We start from the raw sequence: 9,813 nt of genomic DNA, 5'->3' as shown, positions 1-9,813 counted from the left end.
TCTCCAATCACTGCAATTAAAACCAACGATATAGTTTACAATACAGTCATACTTAGTGGAAGTTGGCTTATGCAATCAATGCCGACAATTCAGTTGTTTCTTACTGTCTTTCCTTTCCTTTTTTAGTCGTTTTCATTAAAAGCATCAGATGAACTATTAACTAGTTCTAGACGTACATGCAAGCTGTAAAAACAATTCTCACTTAGCAATCGATGTGCTCTTCAACTCTTTTCTCAGATGGACATTTTGAAGATTTTGTTGCCATTTTCTGTTTCCATTTGCTTAGTGGTGGAGTTTCAGCCTGTCAATGTTGTTGACTTGGCAATTTCTTCACACTGTTGCTTGTAACTTTTGCATGCAAGTAATATTCTCTGTACTGAGAAACTATCAATTCTTAAACTGCAGGCCTATGCAGCTTATATGAGGGGAAATTTGTTATTTGAACAAGATCAGAATTGGGAAGTTGCACTGAAGAGTTTCAAAAGTGCCAGGTACTAAATGTTTAGTATGGTTGTTTCTCCTTTAAATATCCAAGATGTTGCTTGAAGTGTACAGTTCCCTTGTTGGCTAACTTAGTTACTTTCTTTAGGGCTGTTTATGAGGAACTTGGGAAATATGGAGACCTTGAGAACCAAGTTTTGTGCCGTGAGCGGGTTGAGGAATTAGAACCTAGCATAAGATACTGCTTACACAAAATTGGCGAGTCAAATTTACAAACTTCTGAATTGTTACGCATAGGTGAAATGGAAGGACCTGCTTTGGACCTGTTTAGAGCAAAGTTGGAGGTGAGTCTTAAATAATAGAATTCAGGAGTTAGGTGATTAATGAGGTGTGTGGCTATACTATTGGTAGAATCATATTCCACAACTTTTGTCATGACAACTTGGAAACATGAATTTCTCAGCTTAGTATCTAATTATAACTGCATTTTCTTGGATCAAAAGGCTGTTATGTCTGAGGCTAGGTCCCAGCAGGCTGCATCAATGACAGAATTCCATTGGCTTGGGCACCGATTTCCAATATCAAACGCAAAAACAAGGGTGTCCATACTGAAAGGTTAGTAATGAATCATGACATAATTAAGTCATAGTGGTTTCTGAGCAAAATGGATACTTAAGTTTTTCTTCCTTGTATCTGCTTTTTGCAACTGCATTGCCACTTTTTGGGTTGACTCTAGAAGCTGGAATTGTTTGCTTGACAGCTTTTTTAGTTTAGCTGGAAATTCAAATTTAGACAGCATGTTCTCTGTTGTATTTTTCCAAGAATAGTTTTGGGACAGTTATTTTTATTTGGAAATCACCATTTAAATAACATTTAAAAAGTTTAATGGTTTTAATGTGTAATCAGAATATTAGCATTGCAGAAGTTGCTCATTTAAGGTTTGCTGCTTATATAAGTTGTGCTTCTGAAGTAAGTTCATCAGGTCATACAGAGGAACGTGTTAAAGACTGGCATTTGGCCTTTCTAGGTTGAACTTTGTAATGAATTGTGTAATGCCCTCACTGCATTGGTGTAATTAGATAGACATGTTTCTATCTCTAATGCTACATCATAAACTCATTCACAGAAAATTTTCTGCTATTGACTGATTTCTTTCTGGGTTAAGTACCTTGATTTCAATCAGAACGCCAACATAGAGGATGCTGCCTAGAAATCAAAATAAATTCTGGGAGTCCCTTCCATGTACTTTGTGGCTTGATTGCTCCAAAATAAGTTATTCTTAAGTGAATCTCAATTCTAAATTGGATTCTCGATGTTTCTGAAAGCTTTTCTGCTCCTTTCATTTTGTATTGCCAACATTAAACAGATTGATAAAAACCAACAGGATGTTGATTTCCTATGTAATCTGATATCACCTTATGCATCCGCTTTCTTAGCCATTTTATGTTCATTGAGTTGATTAGTACTTTCTATAGCTTTATCATCCAGTCTGAAGGTTTTTCCTTTCTTATGATGCGAACTTGATCAGCTCAGGAACTGGAGAAGGACATTCATGGCCCAAAAGCAGACTCTCTTCCGGCAGATAAAAGACTTGCCACATTTGACAAAATATTTGCTGCATATAATGAAGCCAGAAGCTGCATTCGCAATGATTTGGTGAGAAGCATGAGATTCCCATTTTTTTTTATTCTGTGTAATCAAGTACTTTGTCATCTTAGTGCACTTTTTGCTATTAGGAACAATGATATGTTTTTTTCCTTCCTTCCGGATTTACTGATTTTCACATTATGCTCTCTTTTAGGCTAGTGCAGGAAATTCTGAAAGCATGAAAGATGATCTTAGTGGCCTTGATAAAGCTATTGGTGCTGTTTTAGGACAGCGAACCATCGAAAGGAACCAGTTATTGGTTAGCATTGCTATAAGCAAACTCAATAAGGTCCGTGATGATAAGAATGAAAAAGTTACCAAGCCTGAAGAGCTTGTCCGACTATATGACCTTTTGTTACAGGTGATTACCCATAATTCATATAGCTAGCTTTTTGCAATCTTTTTGTGCATGTAGCAATAGTAGTAGGCATACTTGTAAGTGTCAAAATTTAGTAACTGCTCTTCCAACTGGCAGAATGCTGCTGATCTTTCTGATTTAGTTAGCTCTGGAAGAGATAGAAAGCCAGAAGAGTTGGCTTTTGCTGAAGAGTGTGAGCTCAAAAGTTTGGTTTTCAGAGCTGAAAGGTTCGGTTTATGTCACTGTATTTTCTTTTTTTTGGCTGTTTGTTTCTTTTGTCTCTTACAGGCTTTCACTTCACTCTTTTCTTGTGAATGTATAAGTTGGCTGTAGGTTTATTTTATTGTCTAAAAGTCTTGTCTTCTCTTAACTTATCCTGTCAAATAAATGTATATTCTTAAGTTTGCTTTTTTTATTCTACTTTTCTATTGTTACCATGAAAATTGGTTCAAGGTGTTAGGATTGAGAATGTTTTGATTGTTCAACATGATGACCTTGCTCTCAATTTGTTGGCAGGTGTTTCTATTTAGCCAAATCCTACAGTTTGGCTGGAAAGAGAACAGAAGCCTATGCTTTGTACTGCAAAGTTCGCTTTCTAGCTGATACAGCCCTTAAAGAGCTTCAAAATTTGAAGACAGCTGATCAGGTGTGCATACTTTCCTCTATGGCTGATTTGGTTAATTTAAACATAGTCATAACCAAAGGGCCATCTTTTATTTTTCTTTTATGAAATTTCAGGTTTATGGCAGCTTGTTCTTCCATGTCTACTCACGTGTTGACTGCTTTGTTTGTCTCTTTATTTTTGTCCATTTTCTTTGTATCAGGCTGTGATAAAGGAGTTGCAGACACTGCAAAAAGAAAGTAGATCAAACAGCTGTATAGAGCATGCATTAGCCATCATGGAGGAAGAGCAGGCTCCAGAAAAGCTATCACAAAAGATTTCAACTATATCATTGACTGGAAAGGATAAGAAGGTTTGTGCCCCATTTAACTTTAGGTCCTGGACTTGTTCATCTAGAAGGAAATTAAATGCATCAATCATAGTTGGAGCATGTAAAGTATGATGCTATTATTAATTTCCCCATTATGCTGATGTGGCTTCATTAGATTTCACTTTCTTTTAAGCTGGCCATGTGTTAATGGTTTTTGAATATCTCAAATTATGCATTTTTTTAGCCCTTCAAGTTAATGGTTTTCTTCTAGATATTGATGTTAAAAATTTGCACATTTGTTTACATTGCTTTATACACTTTACGTATATGTTTCTTAGCTACATAATAGGTGAAGGCATTCAGATTTGCTTACATGTTACTTACACTCTATTCCTCGAGTTTTTTTGGTATATAATTAATTCATGCAACTAAAAGCATGGTTTTATTTTGAGATTTGTGGATAAACTGTTGCATGGACCCTCTGTAGTCATAGTACTTTGCGTGGTCCTAGAGATCAGCTTTATGCATGTTCACCATTCACACTTTGAAAGTCATCTTATAGTGCTGATCCACAAGGATTCTCTGAATAAACTGGCCATAGAATTTGTGGATCAAAAACCATGCATTAATTTCTTCTGCTGGAATATTTCCTAGTACTGAAATTTTCGTGCTTCCAGTAGAATATGATAAACGACACCACTGTGATGCTTTGCCTATATGTGCCATCTGTGATGGAACTTCTTTTAGGTCAAGTCCTTATTTACAATGCTTAGTTGGTGGAACATACTTTGTTGGACCATGAATACATGTGCATTGTTATCTTTTACTTTTTTCTCAAAGCCGGTCCTCCTTTTGGATTTTCTTTATGTAGCCATGTATTCAACACAGTTTATCCTTCCTTTGTGATTATTTGAAGAACACAGGCTATTTTGCTCCTCATCTTGTGTGCATAATTTTTTGTTTTCCCTTTGTTTACTTCTCTTCCTTTCCAAAGTTGCTTCTGTTTTAGGCACAAGTTGGTAATATTTTAACGCATTTTGAGCTGGGATTTGTCTCTGTTTTTAATGTTTAAAATGGTTGCAAATTAGTCTAGTTTAACTTTTTAAATGCATAGCTGAAGCGCACTTCTTTAAGCACGTCTCAATCACGCTTCTGTAGTATTATGGCTTAACCTTTTACTGGATGTTGATTCTGTTGTTTCAGTTGGAGAAATTTCTTATGGACAACCTGGATGTGTATGAATCAGCAGTGGATGCCAGTGTCAAGTCAATGTCACGTATTGAGCGCTTCCCACCTTCATTCCAGGCAGCTGCTCGGAGTCCAATAGTTCTTGACCTGGCATATAATCTAATAGAATGCCCATCACTGGAGAACAGGACAAAGAAGGACAAGAAAAGCTTTTTAGGTAGACTTTGGAGATGAGTAGGTTTATTGCGGAGTATTTTTTTGTTTTGCGAGTTTTTATATCCATCCAGTGAGTGATACTCGTGAAAGATTGACCATTCAGCGACGATGAGTTGTGGCAACTTTTGTGGCACTCGGAAAAGATTCAAATCGCCATCAAAATTTTGGCTCTCTAGATTCTGTAAAACAATAGATGGTACTTCGAATTGAATTACAATAATAATTTGCGAATTTTGTAATTTAATTGGTTACGTGGCAAATCAAGGAAAATGACCGAGTGAGATTTGGAGACTTTAATTTGCAAATGTGTCTTGATCTCAAATTGCACGTTTTTTTGGTTTTCTGCATTCTAGAACAGTATTGAAACAAGATTATGCCGTCACCTGAAACCTTGGATAAAAAACACAAATCAAGATTTCAAGAGCAGTTTGGCACACACAGCTTGAAAGAAAAAAAAGGAAAGCGTTTTCTCCATCAGGAACAACGAATGCAATGATTATGCAGTCATTCGTTGAGTTCTGAATCTTAACACCAAGTTTTCACTGCAAAATGGCAATCAACTTCGTTTTCAGAAGCCTTCAGTCTATGACAACCTGGCCCTTTCACACTTCACCTCTCCATCCAGCAAATTAATTTTCATGCCAGCTTTCTCCGTTTTGGAGGCAAACAGTTGGGTTCTAAATGTAAAGAACTCTCTGAAATGCCATAATCTCCAACACCAGGGACTTTACAAAAAGGAATCCTGTGGGAAAAACTATGGATCTCAGCTCTTGAAATTTCACAAATCATTTCAAAGCCGTCCAGCTGCAGCCGCTGAAAAAAAGTGAAGCAGCCCTTCACTTCACCCAGCCTAGCTACCACAATCTTCTCTCTTTCTGAGAAGTCTGATAGAACTTCAACAATCCAATATTCACAACTTTCTAGATCAGAAAGCTTCCACTCACAGTTCCACCTTTGGTACATAGCCCAAATCTCGCCTTTCGCAGGATAAATCACGTAGCCAGGCATAGTTTTCCCAACCTTGACTAGATGTGATAACTGCGAAATTTTCATACCCATGATTACGTCTCCAACGCTAAATGCTCCACATGCGATAGGTAAACTCTTCTGCCACCAATTATTATCCAAGTCAGGTTCAGGTTCAGGTTCCAAAAATTTAACAAGTACTTGGGTTCTTGAGAACACGTTGTGTATAACCACATACTGCCGAGGCATTTTATCTCTTCCACAGTAGACAGCCCAAACCTGACCTGTCAAACTAGAAAGATTTGGGCTTTTTCTCTCCGACATTATTGCATCATCTGCTTTACCACCTGACTCTTCCATCTTCCACATCTCTGCCTCGTCTGGTTTTCCTCTCATATTATTTGGCAATGCTAACTGGTCAACCTCCAACATCCCACTGACTACTCCATCAATCTCTTCTCCAGTTAACCTATATGCCAGAACCTTGTGGGATAGGGAGTATAACATGCGTGGAAGGACGCGAACAGTGATGGAAAAGCCTCCTCCTGTTTCCCTCTGAAAAATGCTCCTGAAACCTGGAACCTTCACCAAATACGTGCAGTCAAATCCAGTATATGTTGAAAAATCTGAGAGAATTTCAACTAATCTATAGTTGCAACTATTTGTAACTTCAGGATTGTAGGACCATTCTTCGAGGTTCCAATCCTCATAAACCGCCCAAACCTCACCTTTCTGTGGATACATGTCAAACTGTTGTGCTGCCACTTCAGTAGTCAGAGAGCATTTGTAGGAGAACTGCAAAGGTGCAATTACCTGTTCCCCCGACTCCAAGTCCAGTCGAAAATATCCACATCCAACAGGTAGCCCGGCCTCACACCATCTTCTCTCTGCATTAGTAACTGGAATTGGTTTCAGCCACATCACAGTAACTGTAGACATAGACCTGGCGATAATTTGAGCATATCGGCGATTTTGATGTTCATTTGATTGATGGTGTGTCGCCCATATTTGGCCTATTGCCATATTATCTACTTCTCTGTCATCATCGAAGTTGTAGATATCCTGATAAAGCACTTCATGGGCCATATTTCTGGAAGAGGATGGATGATCCCTTGAAACAGCATGGTTCTGTTCTGATAGAGTGTTCACGTCAAGCATAACTTCTGCCATATCTCCTTCGGAAGTATTACTGGTAGAATTTGACCAAGCTCCTCCATTTCTCATTAGATGCATGCCCGTTGTCAAACAATCCTGACTCCTTGTCCCCAGGTTTTCTAAAGATACATTTTGACAATCACCAGAGGCTAGAGCAGACATTCCTCCCTTCATTTCAGACAATTCAGAGGAAATTGTTGCTTCTAGAGGAGGTGATTCATAATTTTCCCAGGCAGTGCTACGTTGCAAATTGAATTCAGAACGCTTTTGATTGTCAGAAAGCACAAAGAAAGCATCCTCTATGAGTTTAAGAGCCACATCTGTACCTGGGAAGTTATGCTTCAAAGGTTGCAGCATGTTTCTAAGTTTCTGATACTGATGCTTTATGTCAAATGTCTTGGCTGATGGCACAAGTTGAAGGACCCAGTAGTAGTCAATCTCACAACCTGGAAAGTTGATATTGGCAGCTGATAGGATTTCACATACAGTCTGCTTAGGAACAATTTCACCAAGCGGAAAAAGATTACGGGCTCTTTGCAAAGTATCCCTTGCACCAGCATAGTCTTCATTATGAATCATGTTCTCCACTTTCTCCTTTACACGAAGAGCCTCCAATTCTCTGTTATACTCCTCTATCCTGCTCATCATGTTTCATGTTCCCAGAGTCATGAAATTTCTCGAATTGATGCTCCTAATGTGCCAAGAAGCACGATTGATTATCACTTAGAGATGCAGATTAAGTGAAGCTAATTCAAAAGGAGGCAAGGAATGACGGAACTAAGGAAGTATTCACAGTTTAACACACATAAATGTTCAAAGAGATGAACTCCACAATGACATTAGCAGTGACAAATGCACTGTAGTTAGGCAGCAATTTCTTTGAAAGTTATTTTATGCTTGGAAGGATAAGAGTGGCTTTTCAACCAAACTCACATGTAAAGTCTAACAAATGAGATACATATTGCATGGAACTCAGACAAAAATTTACAGAAATTCGAGATTTGAAAGTCTTTCTATGGTAAAATAAGGACTAAAGTACCTAAATATCACATCCAAATTCAGCAGATCACAATCCCTCACTAGTAAGCCTTTGACAATATGTTACCAGTTAAATTTATGAGCCAGCTTTCTGAAGTTTTGCATTCCCTACGTAACCTCCATAGCCTCTGAGAATGAAATGGAAATCCCATGAGGTTTTAACGACACGAAAAGAAAGATCTAAATAGAAAAGTAATGAATTTATAAAAAATGCAAAGCAACCAATGAATGCCGCCAAAGAACCAAAGGCCAAGGTGATAAAGCCATCCAATTTGACAATTCCCCAGCATGGTAAAATCCATCAAACATCCTGACTAAAGGCCCTCTCATAATAACAATTACTAGTATATAATAATACTCAAATTCCTTTAACTGGGCAAGCATGCATTTTTTTTTCTGCAAAATTTTCCTTTTTTACAATAAATCAACCCCGTTAAAGAACATGGAGAAATAACGTCAGTATTCATCTTCAATCAGTAAAATAAAGCAAGCACCTTTTTATGATCAAGAAACAGCAAAAGTTCAAATTTTTAAACCGAAGCAGAACGTTAGAACCACCAGAAAATACAAAAACAAGCATTGCCCTCACGTAAATCTTCTGGTTCTTCCAAAATAAAAGTTCGACACAAAAATCCCATTAGCATTACAACTAAAAGCTTGCAGCTTTAAGTTTTTCGTACAGCAAAATGCAAGAATGAGCATTTGCATGCATATATGCGACTGTGTTAAAAAGTAAAGATGAGGAAATGAAATTTATGTCTGAAAAGACTAACCTATCAGAAGAAGCTAAAGGTTACTGGATTGATATTTGAGATGAAAAGAAGATGTGAAAAAGCAGAGATTTTTGTTTTCTGGGGTCGGAAAGAATGAACGTCAATTGGCTTCTTGTACCTTTCTCATGAACCAGTCTACCATTACAGCATTCCCATTACTACACATACCACTTACCCCTGCCAGCTTTTTTTTTTAAAATTTTTTTTTCATGGTACGAAAGCAAAAAATCAATGAAAAACAGAAGAAGGAGATTTGCTTCCCAGAATAATCTAAAAAGTTTTCCATCGTTTATCCAACATCAAATAGTCCATTAGCTTATAAATAGTGCGTTATGAATGGTGCTGTGTACTTATGTACTAGATTGCATCTTTGGAAATTTTATATACGAGAATAGTCATAGACAATTAAAGCAAAGTTTAGTGAAAATAGTTTTGACTACTGGCGTAGTAGATTACCAGTAATTCTCCAATTTGCAGCTTTGGAATTTAAGATTAATATCAGTGCCTTTTGTATAGCAATTAGTGGGTATGTGGGTACTTCTTTTATAGCGCTTCCCATCCTATCCCATGTATGGTACTATGAAATTGTGAATTGTTGACGGATTGGATGATTTGCATTTTGCAAAATTTAAAAAAAAAAATTCATGATTGATTTCATTTTCTAGTCTATTTTGATACCACTTGCAAGTTGACAATCATTGAACGAATTGATGGATGGCTGCCATTGAATGCCTTGTCTGACCAGATTAAATTGAAAACGATGGAAATCTCGCAAATACATATTATTGTTGGTATCTAATCCGAATTTAAGGTTAACTTCGATCTTGGACATCAAAGCAAAAGCAAATTCTTTAAAAAGAACAGCATGAATTTCTCCAAATATCATATATTCTTTAAAGAATTGTATTGTGATTCATATCATGCTATGACATGCAAACAACAACTTCACAGGTCGTTTCATAAGATCTAATTCAATTATTGTTGTCATTGATAAAAGGATCTTGCCAAGAGATAAAATTGGAAGCTTCTTATGAATTTTACAGAAAAAAAAAAAAGGGGTTCCCTTAATCCCTTGTCCATGTCCACTGCTGCCTTTGCA

At 37.1% G+C, this 9,813-nt stretch overlaps 2 protein-coding genes across 3 annotated transcripts; one reads left to right on the top strand and one right to left on the bottom strand.

Annotated features, from left to right (window-relative positions):
• The first annotated feature begins 333 nt into the window (after window positions 1-333).
• Window positions 334-5,079, top strand: LOC140014748 (uncharacterized). Its single transcript, XM_072065940.1, has 9 exons — window positions 334-491; window positions 590-785; window positions 945-1,056; window positions 1,970-2,097; window positions 2,243-2,449; window positions 2,564-2,673; window positions 2,963-3,092; window positions 3,271-3,420; window positions 4,582-5,079. Exons 1-9 carry the CDS (start codon window positions 421-423, stop codon window positions 4,798-4,800), a joined length of 1,323 nt encoding a protein of 440 aa, XP_071922041.1. The 5' UTR covers window positions 334-420; the 3' UTR covers window positions 4,801-5,079.
• A 14-nt stretch (window positions 5,080-5,093) lies between these two features.
• On the bottom strand, window positions 5,094-9,028 carry LOC113708844 (uncharacterized). 2 transcript variants are annotated; one of them, XM_072065939.1, is made up of 3 exons: window positions 8,715-9,028; window positions 7,943-8,069; window positions 5,094-7,594 (listed from the first exon to the last, which is right to left on the bottom strand). In XM_072065939.1, the coding sequence occupies exon 3, from the start codon at window positions 7,549-7,551 to the stop codon at window positions 5,419-5,421; it is 2,133 nt and encodes a 710-aa protein (XP_071922040.1). In that variant the 5' UTR covers window positions 7,552-7,594; window positions 7,943-8,069; window positions 8,715-9,028; the 3' UTR covers window positions 5,094-5,418. The 2 variants fall into 2 exon arrangements, with proteins under 2 accessions (XP_071922040.1, XP_027087290.2); XM_027231489.2 differs by lacking the exon at window positions 7,943-8,069.
• Between the last annotated feature and the right edge of the window lie 785 nt (window positions 9,029-9,813).

The sequence above is a fragment of the Coffea arabica genome, chromosome 9e (genome assembly GCF_036785885.1).
Source record: "Coffea arabica cultivar ET-39 chromosome 9e, Coffea Arabica ET-39 HiFi, whole genome shotgun sequence".
Taxonomy (NCBI): Eukaryota; Viridiplantae; Streptophyta; class Magnoliopsida; order Gentianales; family Rubiaceae; genus Coffea; species Coffea arabica.
The sequence above is the reverse complement of the archived record's forward strand: the minus strand, read 5'-3'. Positions and strand labels throughout refer to the sequence as shown.

Excerpts from the sequence above, each read along its gene's own strand:
- LOC140014748 (XM_072065940.1), top strand. The coding sequence starts at position 421 with ATGAGGGGAAATTTGTTATTTGAACAAGATCAGAATTGGGAAGTTGCA. Across the intron at positions 2,450-2,563 it reads TATATGACCTTTTGTTACAG|AATGCTGCTGATCTTTCTGA; the intron begins GTGATTACCCAT and ends TCCAACTGGCAG. Across the intron at positions 3,421-4,581 it reads TGACTGGAAAGGATAAGAAG|TTGGAGAAATTTCTTATGGA; the intron begins GTTTGTGCCCCA and ends CTGTTGTTTCAG.
- LOC113708844 (XM_072065939.1), bottom strand. The coding sequence starts at position 7,551 with ATGATGAGCAGGATAGAGGAGTATAACAGAGAATTGGAGGCTCTTCGT.